The sequence below is a fragment of the Garra rufa genome, chromosome 19 (genome assembly GCF_049309525.1).
Source record: "Garra rufa chromosome 19, GarRuf1.0, whole genome shotgun sequence".
Classification (NCBI taxonomy): domain Eukaryota; kingdom Metazoa; phylum Chordata; class Actinopteri; order Cypriniformes; family Cyprinidae; genus Garra; species Garra rufa.
The window spans coordinates 23,368,662-23,394,898 of NC_133379.1; the positions used below are offsets into that span (position 1 = coordinate 23,368,662).

Here is a 26,237-nt window from a genome sequence, read left to right on the forward strand (position 1 = left end):
TTTTGGCTTCAATATCTCGCAGAAAAGGATTTTCCCCTAGCGTAAGATACTTACGCAGTACGAGAGACCTCTCGTAAGAGAACTCCATTAACTATCCACTCTGGATAGGTACAGTAGCATGCAGATTGTACGTGCCATAACAACACCTTTTTACTACAGAATGTTAAAGGAATAGTTCAACCAAAAATGAGATTGTGTTATTAATTACTCATCCTCATATTCTTCCAAACTTGTAAGACCTTTATTCATCTTCAAAACACAAATTAAAATATTTTGGACGAAATCCAATAGCTTTGTAACCCTGCATAGCCAGCAACTTAACTACCATGTTTAAGGCCAAGAAAGGTAGTAAGCACATCATTAAAATAGTTCATGTGACATCAGTGGTTCAACCATAATGTTAGACCTTTCTGTAATGCTTTTCCCATCTGCTGCAGTAATGTAATCTAATTGAACATGACTTTTTCCTTGCTTATGAATGACAGAAGACACGGACGATGAGACAGGACAGGTTTTGAAAGGAATGGACTCCCTCCCATCTATCCTGAGGCGTTATGTTCGGGAGGATAACCGCTGGTTCCAGCAAGAGCTGAAAGAATGGGAAGAGCAGTTCTGCCAAGCCCAACGTGAAGAAGCGCAAGTTCAAAAACAGACAGAGAAACCTATCCAAGAAGAGCCACAGAACCCAGAACAAGAGCCAAACCCAGAACCACCCCAAGAACAAACAAATGAAGTGGCCGAAGAACCACCTACAGATTTATCACCAGCACCTGCCCAGGACAGTGAAGGTGGGAACCTTTTTCTTAAGGTCAGATGTTTACCGTGTATCTATTGCAGGTTTATTTTCAATGTGCTTTCCCTTCCCAGAGCCCTTGGCCAATTCAGACACTCCCAATTCGATATCAACAGAGCCCAGTGAGAATGTGGAAGAGGGAGGTGAAGAGCATATCACTAGTAGCCAGACCCATGGCCCGCCAGATGAAGACAAGCCAGATCAGAGTCAGGTGAATGCGAGCGCTAAAAATGTTATTTGAGACGTGCAAAAAATAGGTCACATATACAGCACTGGAGAGTTCACGTACAGTACATATGGGTCACAATCTTCTTCCTTAACATAACTGCAATAGTGACATCATACAAAAACACATAACACAACAATAATGCATTTAACAAAAATAATGTTATAGACATTTTAATTAAATGTAAGTTAAATATTAAGAAAGCTATTTAACTTCAATATAATAAGGGAACTTTTGGTGTTTTTCACGTATTGTATGTAATGTGAATGATATATGACCCATTTATTTTGAAACATTATTGTACAATATTTTAAACAATATATATTTATATTGTGTATATTAATTAATTAATTCTTTTAGACAATAATTTATATTGTATATGTGTTATTAAATATAGTATACAATTCCACTGTAAAATAAATTATAATTCATACTTTTTTTTTAATTTGATATAATATAATATACTACCAGTCAAACGTTTTTGAACAGTAAGATTTTTAATGTTTTTGTTGTTTTTCTTTTTTTTTAATTTTAGAAATTATAATTATAGAAATTAAAACTTTTTTTGCAAGGATGCTTTAAATTCATCAAAAGTGATAATAAAGATATTTATAATGTTACAAAAGATTTCTATTTCAGATAAATTCTGATCTTCTGAACTTTCTATTCATCAAAGAAACCAGCTGTTTTCAACATAATCATAATACATATAATTAATAATAATAATAATAATAATAATAATAAAAATAAATGTTTTGAGCAGCAAATCAAATTACATTATAATATATGTATATATATATATATATATATATATATATATATATAAATATTTCATATATTATATTTATAGTATATACACACACACACACACACACACACACAACACACACAATACATTATATATTCTTTTTATATTATGATAAGCAATTTAGTGATTTATTACAACATTGAAATTTATATTTTTATACTTTTAAACACACATCTATTTTTTTTTTTTTTTTTCATTTAACATGATAATTTTAGTGGCTTTTTCAGGAATGCCTATTTTAAAAGTACTTTAGTATAATATTCTTTTTTCATTACAATTGGGAACATATTTTGTGGATTTTTTAGGATTTTAATATAAAAAAGGTGTATATTTTGGCAAGTATGTGTGGTCTGATGATCAGGGAGTTGTGTGGGAATATGAGAGAGAAAGTTCTAGATTTACATTAGTGGTTAAATCACTCCAAACTTGTTTATTTGTACTTGCTTAATGTTTAATGTTTCATCTGTTACGTTGTGATCTGTTGTGTTGTGCAAAACTCTGGTATTTTGTAAGAGGATAAGTTTGGAAAAGGAATATGTGGATAAGGTTCATCGGACAGCTGAGAGCCGTCCAACATTCCTCAGTCTTTCTGGTTCAAGTCTCATGCGGGGTTGCAGGGGACGTTGTGTCAGAAAAGAGCTTTAAATAGAACCTGAGCTCTGTGTTTCCTGCATGCACCATCAAGATCAACTGGATTCTTACATTTCCACAGTCATTAAATGATAATGGAGAACATTTTCCTGACACTTCAATCAACAGGCGATTGTTTAAGCACTATGTGTTCTTGCCATCTAGTCTTTAGAGAGTGTAATCTTGGATATTATTGACTCAGTATATGGATTTTCAATCAGCAAGTCCATTCCGTATTTACAACATAGAATTTATTCCTCTGCTGTTCCTCTCTTTGACTCATTGATTTTATTGCTTGTCCTGATTTATGACTCTGCTGTCACTACATGATCCACTGTAGTTGCTAGGCCTTTTCATAAATGGTAGTGATAGGACCTCTAGTGGTTGGTGTTTCTTACTGCATTCAAAAGTATTTTTATTTTCTTTCAGTTCGTGTTTATTAATTTTAAGTAATAATAATGTTCATAATGGTTTCAGCTTTAATTTTCAGTTTCAATAATTACTGTCAAGTACAAAAAAACTCACACATACACAGAAAGCGGACAGTACTATTTTCAAACATTCATACTTGTCCATGCATTGAAAATAAAATACATTTCCTTATCTAGCATTCACTTCAGCCTTCTTTAAAGGCAGCCTAAACAGTGTTTTGATGGGTAAAGACTACTATAAATCTAGTCAGATCATGCTCAGAGATTCACGTTTCCACTGTTTTAAAACCCTGAGGAATCCCATGGTGAATTAGACTTCCTGGTTTGCCTACAAATTCATGTTTTGAGTGAACATCTCTATAGACTGTGATGAGTGGATAAGATAATTGACAGTCATTCAACACCCTCTTTCTTTGTGTTTCTCAGCAGCCTGTGGTGGAGTCAGCCACTACAGATAGATCTGAGTCAGGGGTTGAGGTGGAGGAGCAGGTCGTTAGTGATGAGGGAGGAGCAGAGGCAGAACCAGATGCCCAGGCAGAGCCGGAGGCCCCATCCACAGAGGAGAACCAGGCCGCGGCCGCACGCAGCCAGCTTGAGAATGAGGTGTCTGAGGTTGAGATACCCAATGTAGGCAAAATTCTGGTGCGGTCTGATGCCGATGGCTACAATGAGGAGGTAAAGGACCAACACATCCTTCTAGTTCCATGAATTGTAAAACAAGGCTGATCATACATTACATTTAAAAGGAAAAGTTCACCTAAAAAAATCAGTTCTGTCAGTTATTCCAAACCTGTAAGACCTTTGTTTATCTTTGGTACACAAATTTATTTATTTCTGATGAAATACACACACACACACACACACACACACACACACACACACACATGTTGGGTTTACATGTTTTATGGGGACATTCCATAGGCATAATGGTTTTTATACTGTACAAACCGTATTTTCTATGGCCCTACACCTACCCTACACCTAAACCTAGCCCTCACAGGAGATTGTACACACTTTTACTTCCTCGAAAAAACTAATTGTGCATGATTTATAAGCCTGTTTCCTCATGGGGACCTAAGAAATGACATTTGGTCCCCACAACGTGATGAATACCAGGTACACACACACTGAACACAAATTACGATATTTTTGATGAAATCCAAGAAAACACACACACACACACACACACACACACACACACACTGAACACAAATTAAGATATTTTTGATGAAATCCAAGAAAACACACACACACACACACACACACACACACACACACACACACACACACACACACACACACACACACACACACACACACTGAACACAAATTAAGATATTTTTGATGAAATCCAAGAAAATACACACACACACATACACACACGGAACACAAATTAAGATATTTTTAATGAAGGTAGAAAAGTGTAGACAAAAGAAATTGCAACCACCTCCCTATAGCTTCCCTCCCTACAGAAAAAAAAAAACTTAATCTTAACAAAAATAACTCACATGTTTGGGTTAAATTGATCCTCCCACAAGAGGATTAAAGATCTTTTACACCACATTACATTAAAAACAGGTTTTTGAATGGAACACAAGAAAAAGCCAGCAGAATGGACTGTTGCTCCAAGCCTCCACACTCCAAACATCTCAGCTCGGACGTTTAACTCCACAACATTCCTTTAGTGCAGGGGTTTTCAAACCTGTCCTGGAGCCTCCCCTGCCCTGCACATTTTGTATGTCTCCCTTATTAGGCACACCCAATTCAGGTCTTGCAGTCTCTACTAATGAGCTGATGATTTGAATCAGGTGTATTAGATGAGAGAGACAAGCAAAATGTGCAGGGCAGGGGAGGCTCCAGGACAGGTTTGAAAACCCCTGCTTTAGGCTACGTTTACATTAATCCGGATACATTTGAAAACGGAGTTTTCATTTTAAAACGCTCTCTGTCTACACTAGCGTTTCCAAGCGTTTTCCAAAAGTTTCTCATCCACACTGAAACGTAGGAAAACATCAAATTCGCCTTACTGCGCATGCGTAAAGCCTCCAAAAGTATACAGACGTAATAAGTTTTCACGCAATTCTTCTGGCGGGATCATTTACGGAAATATCTCATCCTCCACTGACGCGTCTATTTCGCGCTCATTCATATTTTATCTGAAAAGCAGTTGTTGTCATGTTTTTTCAGGACAGCAAAAGTAAATTTTCTGTCATCATTTTAGGACTGCAATTTGAAGAGTGTAAAAGGTAAATCTCTTTAGCAGCAGTGTGACAGTGAAAAGCACAGGCACAATTACTGGTGTAAACATAGATATCTATTGGTACAATATGCGTCACATGACTAAATATGCGTCATCGTTTTCAAAAGCCTCCGTGTTCACAGTCCACACTACAACGTGAAAACGGTGTTTTCAAATGTATCCACTTTGGCCGGAGTTTTTAGAAATAATCGTTTTCTGTGATAAAAACGGGGTTTTCGTGTAAATGAGAGGCCAAACCGCAGGGAAATATCTGCGTTTTCCCTTCGTGTAAACGGGGCCTTAGTGAATCAAACAGGACAGTGCAGTCATCAGCAGAATCAGCAATTAATTGAACTCCACCTGTTAGTCCTTGTCAGAGTTGGAGAGAAGGGGGAGAGAGAGAGAAAAGCAAAACAAAAGAGCATGTCCACAAAACTCCCACCTATGCATGTCCTGGGATGTAACAACATTGTTAAGGGTGTTCACACTTGTCATGTTTGGTTGGTAAAATGAACCCTGGTGCGATTGCTCTGTTAATGCGGTTCGTTTGAGTAAGTGTGAACGCTGCCATCCGAATCCTGGTGCGCACCAAACAAACGGACAGAGGCCGCTAAAAAGATGGGTCTCTGTCCACTTCCAAATAGGAATGCAAAACAGACCAAATACTTCTAAATGAACCAAAAATAGGAAGTAATCACAAGTCGAATGCACCTTTCCCTTTTGTTTGGAGTGTTCAGTGAGTTCCATCACGGAATATACGTCATTCAACCCGACCAATCAGGTTGTGAACGTATCACTATGCCTTTAGATTTGCTGTCAAAAATAAGAATGTGAATGATAAGCTGATCAGGTCCAAATGTATAATTTTCCTTTTTGGTCTGGACCAAATGGACCAAACAAACCAAACTACAAGTGTGAACACACCCTAAAATAGTCCATTTGACATCAGTGGTTTGTTTCAGCCTTAAGTTTGCAGTCAGAAAGCTCTTGGTTTTAATCAAAAATATCTTAATTTGTGTTGCAAAGATGAACGAAGGTCTTATTGATTTGGAACATGAGGGTGAGTAATTAATGTAAGTTTGATCATCAATTTTGGGTGAACGATCCCTTTAACATTAAATTTTAACATATTTTTCTTCTTTTCGTGTGTAATTGAATAGATGATGCTAACACCAGCCATGCAGGGTGTCATTTTTGCAATCGCCAAGGCAAGACAGGCCTTTGACAAAGAAGGACCTGAAGCAGGACTCATTAAGGTATACAACTTAAGAATACTCGATGCAACTGCAAATGAACACGCCAAATGGCGCTTCATGTTCAGATATTAATTCTCATAAAACATATATATTAAATTAGTTTACTTAGTGCTTTGTTTAGCAAGCTCACTTTGTATATTTCTTTGGAAATCTTTTGGATCTCCTCATCAGGCGTTCCATGAGGAATATTCCAGATTGTATGAGCTGTCCCAGGAAGAGACCACACCTCAGCAGGACCCTCGACTCCAGCATGTTCTGGTCTACTTTTTCCAAAACCAGGCGCCTAACCGTGTCATTGAAAGGACATTACTGGAGCAGTTTGGGGATCGTAACCTGAGTTTTGATGATCGGTACACATTTCTGTTAAATCAGTTGCTTAATGCAGTATTTTGGGGTGGGAGGGATAGGTTAAGATTGAATAATCGGACTAATCTAAACTGGTACTTTTTCCTTGTAGGGCTGTCAGTATCATGAGAGAGGCCAGATGTAAACTCCGTCTCATTAAACCAGAAGACATGGACATGGATGAGTATTTGGTAAACTCGATAAGGCTTTCTACTCTTTTCTCTTCTTGAATGTGTGATATATGCTGCTGTTTAAAAGTTTGGAGTCAGATTCTTATTTGTTTTTAAGGAAATTAATAATTTATTCAGCAAGTGTGCATTAAATTGATCAAAAGTGACAGTAGAGACATTTATAATGTTACAAAAAAATTGTTTCAAATTAATGCTGTTCTAATGAACTGAAAAAAAACATTCAACATTGATAATATTAAGAAATGTTTCTAAAATGATTTCTGAAGGATCATGTGACACTAAAGACTGGAGTAATAATGCTGAATTTTCAGCTTTGGCATCATCTCAATAAAAATACATTTTAAAATATATTAAAATACATTAAAATACAAAATACTTATTTTAATTTGTAATATTATTTCATAATATCACAGTTTTTACAGAATTTATGATCAAATAAATGCATAAGAGATTTCTTTTAAAGACTTTAAACTTACCGACTCCAAACTTTTGAACTGTAGTGCGTGTATTTGATCATTTCAAACTATATTTTCTAATCTTCTCTCTTCCCAGCAATGGCAGGATGACTACAGCATGTTCAAAACAGTATTTGCCTACCTGTTGACAGGTCTCGAACAGTATCAGAATGGAAAGTATGTAGACTCAGAGACAACAGACATTGCCTTTGCATTATATTGGAGATTTTGTACGTTTGCAACATTTCTCTTTTCCATTGCAGGATAAGAGAAGCTCTGATTTATCTCGCACATGCACACCAGGACAATTCAGTCCTACTTAGGAAAGGAGAGAGGAAAGGAGTGGACCAGTCACTTATAGCACTTTACAGAAGAAAGTGTTTGAAAGTATGTATACATTAATAATGAAAAACATACACTACCATTCAAAAGTTGTTTTGAAGATTTTTTATGTTTCTGAAAGAACTTTCTGTTCACCAAAACTGCAATTATTTGATTTAAAAATACAATAAAAACAGAAACATTGTAACATATTATTAGAATTTAAAGGGATAGTTCACCCAAAAGAAATTACCCCATGATTTACTCACCCTCAAGCCATCCTAGGTGTATATGATTTTCTTCTTTCAGATACATACATTCGGAGTAATATTAAAAATATCCTGGTTCTCCCAAGCTTTATAATGGCAGTGAATGGCTGTTGAGATTTTGAAGTCCAATAAAGTGACTCCATCCATCATAAAAAGTGCTCCACACGGCTCCGGGTGATTAATAAAGCCCTTCTGAAGTGAATCTGTGTGTTTTGAAAGAAAAATATCCATATTTTTCGTTATGAACGTGCGTATGACAGTTAATGGAAGCTAGTAATTACAGTACATAAAGTTTTAAATATGGATATTTTTCTTACACAATGCATCAATTCACATCTGTAGGCCTTTATTAACCCTCCGGAGCCGTGTGGAGTACTTTTTATGATAGATGGATGCACTTCATTGGACTTTAAAATCTCAACAGCCATACACTGCCATTATAAAGCTTGAAAGAGCCAGAACATTTTTTTATATAACTCCAATTATCGTCTGAAGAGTCATATTCACCCAGGATGACTTGAGGATGAGTAAATCATGGGCTAATTTTCATTTTTGGGTGAACTATCCCTTTTAAATAACTATTTTCTGTTTGAATATATTTAAGAGGGCAAAGCTTAATTTTCAGCAGCCATTACTCCAGTCTTCAGTGTCACATGATCCTTCAGAAATTATTCTAATATACTGATTTGGTGTTTAATAAACATTTTAATTATTATTTTACATGTTACAAACAGTGCTGCTTAAAATTTTTGTAGATTGTCTTTCAGGTTTATTTGATAAGTAGAAATCTTTTGTTACACCCTGCAGGAGCTAAATGAGAACGCAGCCACGCTCTTTAAAAGTCAAGATGAAAATGATGTGGCAGAGGCGGTGACCATCATGAATGAGTGCATCATCCCTTGCATGCACCTTATGGTCAGAGACAGCGTCAGCCAAGAGGATTTGGACATCCTAGAGCTGATCAGGAGTTGCTGGTGCTCCTATCTGGGCCAGAACATGGATGGTAGGCTTATTCCCTCAGATTTCATATGTAGATCATTTCAATTAGCTTCTTAACTCATGTTGTTGATCATGTTTGTCTGTTTTTTGTAAATCAGATTCTCTTCAAGAAAAGCTCAGTGAATTCCTGCCCAGAGTCCTGGACTGTTCTGCAGAAATGGTAGTCCTGAAGGAGCCCCCCAAAGTGAGGAACTCGCCCCACGATCTGTGCAGCCGCCTGTCTGCCGTCATGGAGTCCATTCACAGCACCTCAGTCGTCACTGTCAAGTGAAGCTGGACGCAACACTGGCTGGAAAGAAAAACATGGCACAGTTACAAGGTGATCCAACCTCTGCCTCAGGCTGAGCTGGATTTAATTTTTGCTGCACAATGACGTTTTCTGTCACACCACGGTACACATGTTCACTGTGTTCTGAATTCCTTGAAGGGAGATTGATTGGCTGCTTTCGATCTTTGTAGAGGTTTGATCTCAGGAAAGATCAAATAGATGACATTTTGTAAAGCCAGGATTGTGAGAGGGCAGTGAAGGCAGAGTGAAAGCTTTACCCTGTTCTTCTTTTCACGTGAGCTGTAGACAGCGTGAAAATGTAGTCGTTTGCTGGAGCCACTTTATTTCAGTCTACACTTAGCTGAAGATCTTCTATGTATTCTTTCTTTGTACAGTAAGGTTGTCTGATTTTCCACTCCTTTGTTCTACCCCTCTTGTTACCTTTCAATAAAAATCTGATTTCTCACTTTGTCGCCCTGTCCTGTGAGTACTCTCTTTTCTTCTGTTGTATTTTTCCCCCATCTGTTCTTATTTTCTGTTTCTTCTAAAGTTCTTCTCATCATAATTCTATTAGAGTTTCCATTTTTACAGTACATTACTGGAAGTCCATTAATAATAACTATTTATTATGCTGGAGACCACAGACCATTTATTAGTAAGTCTATGTGGACACTTATAAGTACATGCTTCATCACATTGTGGCTTCCACAGTCATAACCGATAATCGACAGGGCAAGAATATATTTTCAGCTGTGTTTTTAAACATATTACAAAATATACAAATGTTGTAAAATATTATTAATAAAGATTTTAATATATTTTTATATTAAGAAGATGAAGTTGTGTATATTTCATCATATTTCTCATATATGTGACATTATATATTATTTATATATTTTTCAAATGAAAAGATTTTTATATTGTCCTATGTGTGTGTGTGTGTGTGTGTGTGTGTGTATATATATACAGTTATTACTTACCATATTTTATAAATATTTTTAGGCCAATTCCTCTTTCGATATCCACAAATTTCTGTTTTAATGTACAGAAAAAATTACATATTATTGCAATTTAAAATAACAGTTTTCTATTTTAATATACTTTAAAGTATAATTTTTTTCTGTGATGCAAAGCTGAATTTTCATCATCCATTGTGTCACATGATCCTTCAGAAATCATTTTAATATGTTGATTTATTATCAATGCTTAAATCCTGTGGTACTTTTTTAGGATTCTTTGATGAATAATAAGTTAAAAAAAACAGCATTTATTTCAAATAGAAATCTTTTCTAACAATATAAGTCTTTATTGTATCAATTTAACACATCCTTGCTGAATAAACTTAATAATTTCTTGCAAAGAAAGAAAGAAAGAAAACATTTACTGAGCCCAAACTTTAAACGGTAGTGTATATTGTTTTTTATTTTTATTTTAAAATATTTTTATATTTTATATAAATGCTGTTCTTTTTAACATTTTATTGATCAAAGAGTCCCGAATCCTGTTACCAACACTAATAATAAATCAGCATATTAGAATGATTTCTGAAGAATTATGTGACATAATAAATTCTGCTTTAAAGTATATTAAAATAGAAAACCACTTTTTTAAATTTCAATAATATTTCACAATATTACTATTTTTTCTGTATTTTTACTCAAATAAATACAGACTTGATGAGCAGAAAAGACGTCTTTAAAAACATTAAAAATCGTACTGATTGGCAGTGTATGTCTCAAAATATGTACAGCTCTAATAGTCTTTGCCTTTAAATAATAGTTTTACCTTCCTCTCTTAAACTTCTTTCAATAGGTTTGAAGCTTTCAAAATGGCCTGTTACTAAAAATAACCACATACACAAGGCAGCTATAGTTTTATGCTTTTATAAGATTTGTTTAGCTAGTTAGTGGTAGTTTTTCATTAATTACATTTCTTTGATTAATGCCCATGGATAAGTATTGACTTATGTTTAACGAGATATGAAAAAAATTGGAGTAATTCAAACTAAATTAGTGAGACATTTCCACAGCCACAGTGCCAGATTACAATTAAATTACTTATCAACAGAAACACTCCAATCTGCATTTGTTCTCAGTTTAGCTTTTTGTGTAAATTCAGACTGTTTTCCCATCTAAAACGGAACATACTGTGTTATTAAAAAGTGCAGGAATGACAACATAAAAGTTAATGAAGACAGTTGTATATTTTTTCATACATCTGCATAAAATCATCATGTAATACTCTTCTAAAATGCATTTACCACAAGACTTTTTTTTGCCTTCTTCTCCCTGGATTAATTTAGAGAATCAGACATAATCTCCTGAGTTTAATTAGAATTCGAACACAGCCATGATTGTGTTGATACAACAAATCGCTGCACTGCACAGTGAATCGCGGTCTTCTAAGGCTACATGGGAAGTGTATAAAAGATAAGATGTACTGGAGCCATCTGGTTAAGTTTCACAAACATGTCATTATACAGTCTTATCAGGATTAGACTCTGCTATTGCCCTTAAGATACAAAATAATAACATACAGAATGTGAAGCGGGTTTTTATATTATTAGGCAACAGAAATATAAAAGAAACTAATTATACAGTATCTCACATAAGTGAGTACACCCCTCACATTTCAGCAACCATTTTAGTATATCTTTTTAAGGGACAATACTAAATTAAATGGAAATCAAATCAAACTTGTATATATTTTACAGTAGTCAGTGAGCAGCCTGAATAGCAGTGTAGCTCTGAAAATAACTCAACATACAGCCATTATTGTCAAATTAGCTGGCAACTAAAGTGAGTACACCCTAAGTGATAACAGTTGTTTATTTGTGTTGTTTAACCATGCAAAGTCACATGTCCTTTCATCATGTTTATGTTTTTGTCTGCTTGACAGGACCATACAAAGTTGTGTATCTTGTATTAGAGCAGTTAAAATTAGTAGCTTTAAGTACAATTCTCTCATACTGACCACTGGATGTTCAACATGGCATCTCATGGCAAAGAACTCTCTGAGGATTTGAGAATTAAAATTGTTGCTCTCCACAAAGATGGCCAAGGATATTAGAGGTTCAGTAACCTGAAACCGAGTTACACTACAGTGGTCAGGGTCATACAGAGGTTTTCCAAGATGGGTTTCATTCGGAACAGGCCTTGCAAGGGTCGATCAACAAAGTTGAGCACTGGTTCTGTGTGTCAGGTGCAGAATCTGGCTTCAAAAAACAGATGCATGAGTGCTGCCAGCATTGCTTTAAAGGTTGCAGAAGTAGAAGGTCAGCTTGCCAGTGCTCAGACCATACGCCGCACACTGCAACAAGTCAGTTTGCATAGGCGTCGTCCCAGAAGGAAGCCTCATCTGAAGCTGGCTCACAAGAAAACCTGCAAACAGTTTGCTGAAGACAACCTGTCCAAGAGTATCAATTACTGGAATCATGTCTTGTGGTCTGATGAAACTATGAGATAAACTTGTTTGGCTCAGATGGTGTCCAGCATGTGTGGCGATGCCCTGGTGAGGAGTGCCAAGAAATGGTGTCTTGCCTACAGTCAAGCATGGTGGTCTGGGGCTGCATGAGTGCTGCTGGTACTGGGGAGCTGCAGTTCATTGAGAAAAACATGGATTTCATTATGTACTGTACATTCTGAAGCAGAACATGATGCTTTTCCTCCAGAAACTAGGCTGAACGTCAGTTTTCCAACATGATAACGATCCCAAACACACAACCAAGATGACAACTGCCTAGCTGAGAAAGCTGAAGGGCCAAGTATGTCTCAAGACCTGAACCCTATTAAGCGCCTGTGGGGCATCCTCAAGCGTAAGGTGGAGAAGCACCATGTGTCTAACGTCCAGCAGCTCCGTGAGGAGTGGAAGAGGATCCCAGCCACAACCTCTGCAGCTCTGGTCAATTCCATTCCCAGGATGATTAAGGCAGTGCCAGATAACAGTGGTACTAACACAATATTTTGACACTTTGGACAAGTTCACTTAGGGTGTACTCACTTTTGTTGCCAGCTATTTTGACAATAATGGCTGTATGTTGAGTATCTATATACAAGCTGCACATTGACTACTCTAAAATATATCCAAGTTTCATTTCTATAGTATTGTCCCTTGAGAAGATATACTAAAATGGTTGCTGAATTTAAGGGGTGTACTCACTTTTGTGACATACTGTATGTATTAATAATAATATTTTTTTAATAAACTGTAAGCTTTTTATGGTTTCCAAAGAGGGATAGTGCATTAATATAGAATTGTGTCCGCAGTTAAGTGTATAACAGCTAATTTACAATTCTTTCCTCAGGAAGAAGGTACCTATTGTCTGTGATGGCAAACCTCCATCAGTAACAGAATAGATTTACAAGGAAAAAGACTTCAAAGAAACTCCATCCAGTACTCTCACAAGGTAATCAACTGAAGTCGTTGTTGCAATGCTCATTTGCCTAAATGCAGTATTACATATGCTAACAGTGTGTATTTTAAGACATACATAATGCATTGGTTCATTACTGATGTTCTAATGACTGGGTGATTGCATGTTTTTCTAGATCTCCAGGCCAGAGAAGAGAGCTCTGATCTACAGCACACACACTACTGTGTCATATGTGAGCATGATGAAAATTATATAATAATTACAATGAATGAAATCAACCTCTTCTGGGACTTAAGAGTCTTTGAAAATGCCTACGTTTGAGATGATTGTCATCTTTGATGGAAAAGAAAGAAGCCTCAGGGTTGTTAGATCTCTGGTTCATCTATGTACACAACGAAAGAATTACACCTGACAGCACTTACAAGTTTTGGGAATATTGTCTGAGTTCCAAGTCTTTTTTTAAATCTTTTTTATTAACATTTGTCAGTTTTGTGATAATGTCTTCATCTTTTTTCAGGCATGACATGCTAGAACATCATATACCGCAATATTAGAAGTTACCAAAATCTATTACCCCTCTGTATTTCACAGACTATGGTTTTAATGTCACCCAATTTCAACCTGGTGATGCCTCAATTCTACTTTTTTATATCCTAGAAAGCATTTTAGGTCTGATATTAATAGCTGCACATATACACCACCAGTCAAATGATTTAAAACAGTAAGATTTATAATGTGTTTATATTTTCTTTTTAAGTCTTATCTGCTCACCAAGCCCAAAGTACAGCAAAAACAGTAAAATTTAGATTTTTTTTTACTACAGTTTTCTATTTGAATAAATTTTAAAATGTAATTTATTCCTGTGATCAAAGCTACATTTTCAGCATCATTACTCCAGTCTTCAGTGTCACATGATCCTTCAGAAATCATTCTAATATGCTGATTTGCTATTCAAGAAACATTTATTATTATTATTATGAATGTTTAAAACATTTGAGTACATTTTTTGAGTACAAATAAAAGGCCCGGAGTTAGTATTTATTTATTTTGGGGAAAGAAATTATATAAATTAATACTTTTATTCAGCAAGGATGCTTTAAATTGATCAAAAGTGATGATAAAGACATTTGTAATGTTACAAAAGATTTCTATTTCAGATAAATGCTGTACTTCTGAACGTTCAATTCATCAAAGAAACCTGAAAACATTCTACTCAGCAGTTTTCAACATAAATGTTTTTTGAGCAGCAAATCAGAATATTAGAAAGATTTCTGACGGATCATGTCAGAGTAATGATTTAAAACATTCAGCTTTGAAATCACAGGAATAATCTACAATAAATTACATTTTAAAACATATTCAAATAAAAAACAGCTAAACATTTTTACATTTCACTGTTTTTGCTGTACTTTGGATCAAATAAATGCGGCTTGGTGAGCAGAAGAGACTTAAAAAACATTTTAAAAATCTTACTGTTCAAAAACTTTTGACTGGTAGTGTACAACAGTCACCAAATCCAACAAAAGCACTATTAGAAGTACCTGAAATCTGTTACCCCATTCTGTTTCATGCGGAATGGCTTTAAAGCTACCTAAATTCAATCTGGTGATATCTAAACTTAATTTAATACCTCAAAAAGCATTTTGGACTGATGTGAACAGCTAAACACATACAGCATGGTCAGCAAATCTTGCAGGGCAGCATTAAAAGTTACTGAAATCTGTTACCCTTCTCTGTTTCAGACACTATGACTTGATGTCTAAAAGTCTTTATTTTATATCCCAGAAGACATATTGCTCTGATGTGAACAGCAGAGTCACTAAATCTGACAAGGCAGCAGAGGTCACCAAAATCTACTACCCCTTTCTATTTCACACACTATGGCTGTAATGTTACCCAAAATTAATCTAATAATGTGTAATCACACCTGTTTCACACCCCAGCAGCTGCAAACATACAGCAGGGTCACCAAATGTGGCAAGCCAGTAGAGGTTACCAAAATCAATTATGGCCCTCTATTTCACACAAAAAATGGATCTAATGTTACCCAAAATCAACCTTTTTATTTATTTTATATACTCTTTTATATCCCAGAAAGCATTCTGCCGTTTTTGGTTGTTGAAACTATTTCATTCAGTGCAGTTCTTCTCCTATTTAAGATGTGTTTCAAATGGTTTACCAAGAATTTACTTTCAGTCTGACTGAAAGTGAAAATGAAATTACTGTATATCCACTAAAACAGACATAAAACAATCAAAAACAGCTAATACGTTATTTTTTTAGTCTCGTCTATAACCTGCACTAATAAAATGACCGATTGACCTAATTTTATAGTTTAAAATCACCTCGCTGTTTAGCAGAAGCGAGCATGTCTAACCGCCCCCTTTTCAAAATCAGCTACAGCTTTGTTTTTTCCTCCAACAGACACAGACTCCCAGCATCCCTTGCGCGCGGAATGGCGGGTCGTGGCATGAACTGGTAAACTATCTTGCGCGTTGCAGTCGTTTGTTTACCCGTTACCGTCATGTCGTCGTTTGTGACAGAAGTGCTCGCCAGCTCAGGAAAGTTGGAGAAAGATGACCTCGCCTGCAAAATCTCCAAACTGTCACGCAAAGTGGAAGAAACAAAGGTAAACAGTGTAGTTGTGTTAGCTAGCAGCTGTCAAACCTCAATATAACTGAGTTAACGGTAAAAATAATTAATGTTAAATTTAATATTTTAAAAAGCGTCCTTTTTTTAAAAAAAAGGCGATTGTTCTGTTTGTTTGCACACTGTCTCTTTGGTACTAATGTTAGCATAACGTTACATTGACCGTTAACCAAAGTGCGGCTAACGCCGTTCTCATAACATGTGAAGTCATTCAGGAATAACAAACGTCTAATATAAGCTTCGCTAGACAATAAACGCTGTGTTAATTCGTGTTTAATCGAGAATAGAGGGGTATTGATGTGACATTGTCTGGCTGACGTGTCATGCTGCTGATATCATTGCCTGTCAGTGCCAGTCTGATCTCTGACTTCAGGCAGATTATGTTATTAGCCTCATTTTAAGCAACAATGTGGTCTTTTGACGTCAATGCCGTCTTGAGACAGTGTTAACACTGATAAGCATATCTGTCTGGGTTATGATTTTTACCTATTAAGTTTACCTTTTTGTGTTTCATTCTTGATTATGTTTCGGGATTTGGGATATTGTTTCTAACGAGATCATTGTGTCACATCCAGAGTTTTTTTGTAATGTAATGTATCAAATGAAATGCCTCTTATGGTTCATATTTGTTATCTGAATTGAAGATATTAGTTTGTTTATTCATATGTATTAGTAAAGAAATATAACGGAGATGTCCATTTAAATCAAAACCTATTATACACCACCAGTCAAAAGTTTTTGAACAGTAAGATTTGTATTGTCTTTTAAATGTTTCTATTTCTCATTAAGCCTGCATTTATTTGACCTAAAGTAAAGCAAAAACAGTAAAATTTTGAAATATTTTTACTATTTAAAATAACTGTTTACTATTTGAATATATTTTAAAATGTAATTTATTTCTGTGATTGAAGCTGAATTCTTAGCATCATTACTCCAGTCACATGATCCTTCAGAAATCATTCTAATATTCTGATTTGCTGCTCAAAAAACATGTATTATTATGTTGAAAACAGGTGAGTAGAATTTGTTCAGGTTTCTTTGATGAATAGAAAGATCAGAAGAACAGCATTTGTCTGAAATAGAAATCTTTTGTAACATTGTAAATATCTTTATAATCAATATAATGATTGCACAAACAATTTTATGATCAATTTAAAGCATCCTTGTTAAATGAAAGTATTAATTACTTCCCCCCAAAAAGAAGAAAAAATTATACTGACTCCAAAGCTTTTGAATGGTATAGTGTATAATGTTACAAAAGCTTTTTATTTCAGATAAATGCTGATCTCTGGATCTTTTCTATTCATCAAAGAATCCTGAAAAATGTACTCAACTGTTGTAAATAGTGATGATGATAATAATAAATGTTTCTTGAATGGCAAATCAGCATATTAGAATGGTTTCTGAAGGATCATGTGACACTGAAGACTGGAGTAATGATGCTGAAAATGTAGCTTTGATCAGAGGAGTAAATTACATTTTAAAATGTATTCAAATGGAAAATAGTTAAAATATTTTTGCTGTACTTTGGCTTAAATAAATCCAGACTTGATAGGAAGAAGAAACATCTTTAAAAAAAAAAAAACATTAAAAATCATACTGTTCAAAAACTTTTACCTGGTAGTTTATGTATTCTTATTTTATGTTTCCGTGTCAGAGTTGAACCTTCTTATGTTTTTCTCCATACAGGAAGAGGTTACAGACATGATTAATAAAAAATATATTGAGTTTATACCCAGTATGGAGGGAGCCGAGGAGCTTTTGGACCAGGTTGAATCCGTTTCCAAAGATATTGATTTATTAAAAAGCTGCATTGAGAATGAGGTACCTTTATTTTACTACTAATAAACAATTATGCATCAGTTTCAAATGAAAAAAGTAACTCTTTATAGTAGTTTGCAATGTGAACTAAGTGTTTGCATTTACAGGTTCAGCAGAACCTCCATGATGCCGTTACAGAGTATGCCAAGCTTAAGCAGCAGCTTGAGAAAAACACTGCAGTTATAGACTTGCTCCAGCGTCTCCAAGAGGTAATGCTACTGAGATTTTCTATATGCTTAAAGGATTAAAGCTAGATTTATTTAGTCTTAAAGCCTGTGCATTCTTGTGACGTATTTGATTGTGTAAAAACAGCTCACAGTAATTTGCCTGTTTACATAAGTTCAGGCACATGGTTTGTGTAAGAGAAACATTATCTCATTGTTTTGATATGCTTTTGAAGTTTGATACAGCAAAAGAGGAGTATCACAGGGCGTTGCAGGAAAAGAATTATGTGGTTGCAGCCAAGCAACATGGAAAGGTAAGTCACATTTAACATTAAAATCATAATACCTGTGATAACTGATTTTTTTAATGTATTTGATTATTAATAAAAAATAGGGCTTTTCCTTCTCCAATTCAACATTTCTCCATAACATGTAATTAATTTAAATAATATTTTGGTTGATTAACAGCCCTATGAATCACTATACAATGTCTTAATCACATATTCCTACTTGCATTATACAGGCACGAGCTAGTGTCGATGCCCTGAAAGCCTGGAAAGACACCGAGTTGCCTTTAATTCGGGCCCTCAGCTCAGAGATCACAATACAGAGAGAGAATCTTATCTACCACCTTGGGGAAGAGTGGCAGAAACTGGCAGTCTGGAAGCTTCCTTCCACTAAAAGTAACTATTTTACTTTAAAGGTGACATAGCATGAATATCTGACCTTTTCCGTGTTCACGTGCTATTATTGTGTCGCGTCTACCAACCCAGAAAATGTGAAAAAGAACAACGTAGTAACTTTGTTTTGATAAGCCTTTTTCTGCAAGCTTGTGGAAAAAAACAAGTCGCTCAGATTTTGCTCTCCTGTGACATAGAAAGGGGACCTTATTATTATATTACGGTCCCTTGATCTGCAAGTTTCCGCCCACAGCGCCACCATTATGTTTTCGCAAGCGACAACGGTGTACCAGTTCTTACGCCATGGCAAAAATTTGAGCAAAGCTTGCTAACTGTTCTGTTGTTGGCTGCACAGACAAGCAGAGTACACTATTTAGAGTCTTCTCCTCTGAGGAGACAAGAGGTGACCTTCACAGACATAACCGACTGTTTTTGTAACTCATGAGTTTTTAACATAAACTTGGATTTGACTGTTTAAGCGCAATAAGACATGAAAGAGAACTTGGTTTAGTACTCGCATGCTATGTGACTGTGGCTTTCTGTCCACATGCTTTGGATGTGTGCTCTCAGAAAACTGTATATCAGTATTATAAACTGATATGGCTTTAAAATGCATGATTTCAGCGCAGTAGACATGATGATCAAAACCGAACAGATGTTTTTTTGGGAGAGTATCTGAGGTACCAGCTCTATTCTGGAAAAGGGGGACAGGGAGCAGCAGGTCATTTATATTTAAAGAGACATGTACAAAAAGACATGTGTTTGTGCTCCCGCTTAAAATAGGCATTTTCAAAATGATCATCTGAAACTAGACAGTAAAGTTCATAGACAAACTTTTAAGTTGTCATCTGTTGCTGATATCTGCGTACAGAAAAGTGGTTTCTTTGAAAACATTCTGTCTGTTTGCTTGTCTAATTTCTTCTGATCTCTCTTTTTTTTAGCTGAGCTCACTAGCGTGAAGTCTTTCCTGAAGACAGCACTTCATTTAAACCGAGGAGGATCTAAAGGAGATGAATCTGTTCCACATGCTCTTCTCCCCAGCATTCTCCAGGCCCTCTCCATTCAAGGAGAGCTTCATAAAAAGATTAAACTCTTTGGTAAGAATGTTTTGGTGTTACAGCCCAGATTGATTTGTTTCCATTTTGGTCTGTTAGTTGACTGCCTGTCTCTTTGTCAATCCTTTAGGGCAAGTGCTGTTTAAGTACATGGTAAAGCCTCTAATCATATATCCCTCATTGGTGGTGGAAGTGAGCAGTCAGAAAGAGCAGGGCGCAGTCCTGAGCCTGCAGTGCACAGAAACCAAAGAAGAGCATCCAGATCCCAGCCAGGTTTACACCAAAGTGCTCACCGTGCTTAAAACACTACATGAACACCTTTTTGGTATGTCTAGAAATCCAAATAGCAAAAAAAGTTGATTCTGTTTATCATAGACAAACAACACTAGAACTAATGTGTGTTCTAGCTTGTTTTAGCATATGTAAGCTTTCATGTTTGTTTTGTTTTATGTACAGTTTGAATCAAAAGTTTACATACACCTTGCAGAATCTGCAAAATGTTAATTATTTTACCAAAATAAGTGGGATCATACAAATGTTATTTTTTATTTGGTACTGACCTGAATAAGATATTTCACATAAAATATATTTACATATAGTCCACAAGAGAACATAGTAGTTGAATTTATAAAAATTACCCTGTTCAAAAGTTTACATATACTTGATTCTTAATACTGTGTTGTTACCTTTATGATCCACAGCTGTGTTTTTTTTGTTTAGCAAGAGTTGTTCATGAGTCCCTTGTTTGTCCTGATCTTCAGACAAATCCTTAGTACTGCTTTTCAGAAGCTACAGAAGATACTTGCATCATGTTTCCTGGAAGACAAAACAAGCTAAATTTACCCTGATCTTCAAATTCAAAAAGTTTTCACCCTCCTGTTTCCTTCTAAAGCATCAGTGAGCGTTTGATCCTTATGTAATCGTTGCATATGAGTCCTTCAGTTGTCCTCAGTTTGAAAAGATGCATCTCAAAATCATACAGTCATTGTTGGAAGGGTTCAAATACACTCAAATGCAAAACAAACAAAAACCAATGAATTTGTGAGACCTGAAGGATTTTTCTGAAGATCAAGACAAACAAGGGACTCATGAACAACTATCACTGAAAAAAAAAACACAGCTGTGGATCATTCAGGTAACAACACAGTATTAAGAATCAAGCGTATGTAAACTTTTGAACAGGTTCATTTTTATAAATTCAACTATTATGTATTATTTATCTATTATTTATCTTATACAGGTCAGAACTAAAAAACATGCATTTTGTATGATCCCTCCTATTTTGGTCAAATAATTAACATTTCACAGATTCTGCCAAGTGTATGTAAACTTTTGACCTCAACTGTATGTCACTGTATCCCACAAGTGATCCTAAATTATTATTTTTTTTTCTTCAGATGTGTCTATAGATGAAAAGAAAGTTTCTGAGATATTAGGAGACCTGATATGGGAGGAGATGTCTGAATGCATCATTCGTGAATGCTTGGTTCATTCCATACCGGCAAACAGTAGTCAGCTAGCCGAGTATAGCGAGGTAAGACTGCGGGGCCATGGAAGTACTCAGCATATGACACCTGTGCAGCATTCTTTGTAATACAATCTTTAATTGTGTTCCCAGGTCATTAAACAGACAGAAGATTTCGAGAGCAGTCTGAAAGAGATGGGGTACCTCGCAGGGGACTCGACAGACCTCTTAAAATACGCCAGGAACGTCAACTGCCACTTCGCAAGCAAAAAATGCCAAGATGTCATTGTGGCTGCACGGAAACTGATGACATCTGAAATGCACAACACCGTAAAAGTATGACCTCTTCAGATTCTCTTATGTTAATTAAGCTGTAAACGATTTTTGGTTACATGCTTCTATATGCTCTCTGCATCCAGATCACTCCAGAGTATAAACTCTCTATCCCTAAACTACCAAGTCCCAGTGGAGGAGAGAAAGAGAAGAAGGAGTCTAGTAAGAAAAGTTCCCATTACGATCAGCAGAGCCTGGAAAATGAGAAGCAGTTGAGTCCTAGCACTCTGTGCCTACCGGAGTGTCGCATTAGCGAGTCAGTGCAGCAGCTAATGGAGCTCGCAATACGCACTCTGTCTGAGGCTGTGGGCAGCTCCCCCCAGTGGTACGTATCAGGCATTACAGAAACTACAATTAAAGGATCAGTTCACTTCCAGAATAAAATTTCCCAATTTACTCATCCCAGTGTCATCCAAGATATTTGTGTCTTTATTTCTTCAGTTGAAAAGAAATAAAGCTTTTTGAAGAAAACGTGTATAGTGGACTTGGGAATCAACAGGTTGAAGGTCCAAATTGCAGCTTCAGAGTGCTCTACATGATCCCAGCTGTGGAATAAGTATCTTATTTAACAAAACGATCTGTCATCTTCTTAAAACAAAAAAATATATATACTTTTTAACCACAGATGCTCATCTTGCACTAGCTCGACGTTGGCAGAAGTACCGACCCAGTGTTTACAAAGCGAACGTGCAAAGAAAGTCAAAAGGTAAAAGGTAAAACAATGATGCTGGAGAAGAAAATGAGATTTAGTTTTTTCCCTACCCTACCTTTTTGAACCAGAGTACAAGACCTAACCATGTGTGACCTTTGCGTAATGCTTTGAAATGCAAATGCAAGATGAGCATTTGTGGTTAAAAAAAAATACATTTGAATCTTTTTAAGAAAATGACTGACCGCTTCATTCGATAAGACCTTTATTCCTCGGCTGGGATTGTGTAGAGCCCTTTGAAGCTGCATTTATACTGCAATTTGGATCTTAAACTCATTGGCCTCTATAGAGGTCCACTATATGAAGAAACATCCTTGCATGTTTTCCTCAAATTTTGTTCTGGAAGTGAACTCCTTTAAGCAGATATGTTTTAGGTCCATGAGAAAGCTGTAATTGCTGAACTTCATAAATTTGTTGTCTTTTTCTTGCAGTTCAGTTCAGCTTTTCTACACAGTCCGAAACATTTTTCACCTATTCTATGATGTTGTGCCTACATATCACAAGTAAGCTGATGTCTTTATTTTCAATAGTATTCTTGGTATATTTTTGGTGTAATGTTTTTTAAAATAGCAGTATTCTTGGCCTGCTGTTTTTTGTTTAAATGTGATTCTGTTTTCATAACTTAGGGACAACTTCCTGAAGTTGCCTCACTTGGCTGCAATCCAACACAATAACTGCATGTTCATCGCTCACCACCTTTTAACCTTGGGTTTCCAGTTTAAACCTCACCTTCCTTTGAAAGACGGAGTGGCTTATTTTGTAGACTTGGTCCCAGGCTTCAGAAGACTAGGTATTGGCACACTGACAGATTTTATAATACTGCTCAAACTGGTAACTTATGCTTTTATTCAGCATTACAATTCAGTATAGTTCAATTCAAAATTCAAAGTAACAGTAAAGACCTTTATAATGTTAGAAAAGATTTCTATTTTAAATGCTGTTCTTTTGAACTTTTTTTTGTTCATCTAAAAACCTTGTAAAAAATGCTATCAATAATAAGTATGAGGAAAACTGATGATAAATATATTTTCAGCACTAAACGGTATGTTAGAATGATTTCTGAAGGATCTTGTGACACCTAAAGACTGTAGTAATGGCTGCTGAAATTGAGCTTTGCATCACAGGAATAAATTACATTTTAAAATATATTCAAATAAGTATTAAATTGTAATAATATTTCACAGTATTAGTTTTTTGATCAAATGAAAGCAACTTTATGAGCAAAAAACTTACCAACCCCAACCTTTTGAACAGTAGTGTACATAGCAATTTTCAAGATGAGATGCTGAGAGTTTTTTTCTGTTTTTAAACAAGGTGCTCGGTGCTTTGTGGCACAAATGAACGTTCAAAAAGCTGAGATGTTGGAGAGACTGTCCACTGCCCGTAACTTTTCCAACTTGGATGATGAAGACAATTACTCTGTAGCCAGCAAGGCTATCAGACAAGTATGATCAAACACCACAAACTCACTATCCTTGAATAAACAATGGAGGCTTTTGCTGCTTATGTAGATAACCAGCATATGTATGCCTAGTTGTTACTGTGCTTTTATTGCTGTTGTATATTTTAGGTAATTCATCAGCTTAGGAGGTTGGGAAAAGTTTGGCAAGATGTCTTGCCTGTAAACATATACTGCAAAGCCATTGGGACTCTCCTCAATACTGCAATATCAGAGCTGATTAACAAAATTATGATGTTGGAGGTAAGTCAATGCATAATGCTGTTCTTGTTGATTTTGGTGACACCACTGAAGTGTTTGAGGTGTAAACCAAGTGCTCTCATTCCAGGACATCTCCAACGTGGACGGTGAGCGACTGCGGACACTGTGTCAAACCATTATAGAGGAAGGGCCGCTGGTGTTCAATCCATTGCCAGATGAAAACAAGAACAAAAAATATCAAGAAGAGGTTCCAGTCTATGTAAAGAAATGGATGACCTTAAAAGAGATTTCCATGGTGCTAAATGCTAATCTACAGGAGATAGTGGACAGGTGATGCACTTCATTTTTATATGGGTCATTCTACAGAGTTTGAGCATGTCTTTTTCCAAACATTTTGGAAACAGCATTTCAATTGTGATTTATGAGATTTATTGTATTTTGAATCCAATTTTTCTTTGTAAAAGGCAAAAAGTTGATCATACTGATTTCACACTTAAGGATTCATTAGTTTGAGTATACATTGAATCAAACACTATCATAGCATCTAAGTTGATAATTTAGTAGACTTTATGTTTTGGTCATGATTGCACATTTTTGATAGTGACAGTAATGTTTTGGACCACATCATATGACAGAATTTTAACCCACATACTAAAACATATTAAAATACTAACAGTTTGCATAACCATACTAAAATTTTGTTTATTTCTCTCAACAAAAAAAGGACTACCAAAACAATGACGTTTCGGTCGTGAGATTTTTATGGGGTAACACCCAAAAAACAAAGATGTCACTACCGAAGGGCCACAAAATGTTTTGGTCGTGACAATTTTAGATACTTTTGAACGTAGATCAAAGATGCTAATTAGCACATGGATAGCTAGCATAGTCCTAAACAGTTGTGTACACCTATAAAAACTGAATGTTATGGAATAACTCCCAAAAAGTGAATTATAGAAAAATGGTGTTCGGTAGTGACATTCTTTAAAGTTACACACAGATTTTTCATACTTTTGAACACATTTACCTCAAAATAATGGGACATATCTACTCACCATGCAGCTATGAGAGAGAAACAAATATTTCCTAAATCTTAAATGTAGGGGTGTAGGTAAAATCAGTTTCAGCCAGTGGATTAAAACATACACTGTTTCAGTAGTGACATTAACATGCAGATTTTTTATTACATAAAGTTTACAAAGACAATATTAAATAATAAAAAAAATATCTGAAGATATTTTTAAAACCAACAATGTAATAAACTGCAATTAAAAAAAAAAAATCATAAGCTTTGGGACGGCCACCCCCTAATTGCAAGTACTCACTAAATGATGATCTTATATATTCTAGCAGCTAGCATATATATTAAGCTTACTGTCTGATATTTTAAATATTACTGTTTCAATATAATAAAAGGATCTTAGATATAAGATTTGAATACCTAGATGAAATGTTTTTTTTTGTGGGACACCAATTCTGTAGAATGGCCCATATATGGTTCATTTTATGGGATCTAATGTATCTAGTTTATAGAGTTAATTATAGAGCTCACATTAAACATACTTTTCTTTTCATTTAGGTGGGCAGAAGGAAAAGGACCTCTGGCCCTGGAGTTCTCCTGTAATGAAATGAAGAGCCTTATCCGAGCCCTGTTCAAAAACACAGAGAGAAGAGCAGCAGCCCTTGCTAAAATCGTTAAATAAACAGCCTAAAGACCAATGCACTTCCAAAGCAAAATAATACTACATGGGTCTTTTCCTTAAATATACTGTATTCTTTATTTTTCTATTTTGCTGATAATGCATTACAATAAATGCTGTTCTAAGCACATGCCTGTTCTCTTATCAGTATATACCTTGTTATCAGTATATGAATTAATGTTTGAAAAAAACACCTCAATAAAATGCAGCACTGGTATATAATTTTGTTTTAGGCTGTGTAAAGTTTTTTCAATAAGCAAACAATTTCCAAATTGTATAAATTTAAAATGTGGAAATGTTAGGCAGAAATGTGTCGACTGGCAGCCACAATCATTCACTTATAATGCATTTATGCCATATAATAAAATGAATTGTGCCTGAGGCTGTCAGTTTTCCTC

At 35.5% G+C, this 26,237-nt stretch overlaps 2 protein-coding genes across 4 annotated transcripts in view; both read left to right on the forward strand.

Annotated features, from left to right (window-relative positions):
• Positions 1-9,697, forward strand: part of usp28 (ubiquitin specific peptidase 28) — a 39,039-nt gene extending 29,342 nt beyond the window's left edge. For 2 of the 3 annotated variants that reach the window (XM_073823870.1, XM_073823872.1), the window contains 10 exons: positions 486-788; positions 868-1,004; positions 3,315-3,563; positions 6,288-6,383; positions 6,555-6,733; positions 6,841-6,919; positions 7,472-7,551; positions 7,638-7,761; positions 8,772-8,967; positions 9,062-9,697. In XM_073823870.1, the coding sequence (XP_073679971.1) occupies positions 486-788; positions 868-1,004; positions 3,315-3,563; positions 6,288-6,383; positions 6,555-6,733; positions 6,841-6,919; positions 7,472-7,551; positions 7,638-7,761; positions 8,772-8,967; positions 9,062-9,234 (1,616 nt within the window). In that variant the 3' untranslated portion in view covers positions 9,235-9,697. The remainder of the gene's footprint in view (positions 1-485; positions 789-867; positions 1,005-3,314; positions 3,564-6,287; positions 6,384-6,554; positions 6,734-6,840; positions 6,920-7,471; positions 7,552-7,637; positions 7,762-8,771; positions 8,968-9,061) is intronic. The other variant, XM_073823871.1, reaches the window with a different exon arrangement.
• A 6,339-nt stretch (positions 9,698-16,036) lies between these two features.
• zw10 (zw10 kinetochore protein) lies at positions 16,037-26,061 on the forward strand. The gene is made up of 16 exons (XM_073824707.1): positions 16,037-16,232; positions 17,942-18,076; positions 18,181-18,282; positions 18,474-18,551; positions 18,761-18,920; positions 19,859-20,014; positions 20,103-20,297; positions 21,370-21,506; positions 21,591-21,773; positions 21,857-22,095; positions 22,911-22,982; positions 23,106-23,269; positions 23,794-23,924; positions 24,050-24,181; positions 24,267-24,469; positions 25,719-26,061. The coding sequence occupies exons 1-16, from the start codon at positions 16,128-16,130 to the stop codon at positions 25,840-25,842; spliced, it is 2,316 nt and encodes a 771-aa protein (XP_073680808.1). The 5' UTR covers positions 16,037-16,127; the 3' UTR covers positions 25,843-26,061.
• Positions 26,062-26,237: the final 176 nt, after the last annotated feature.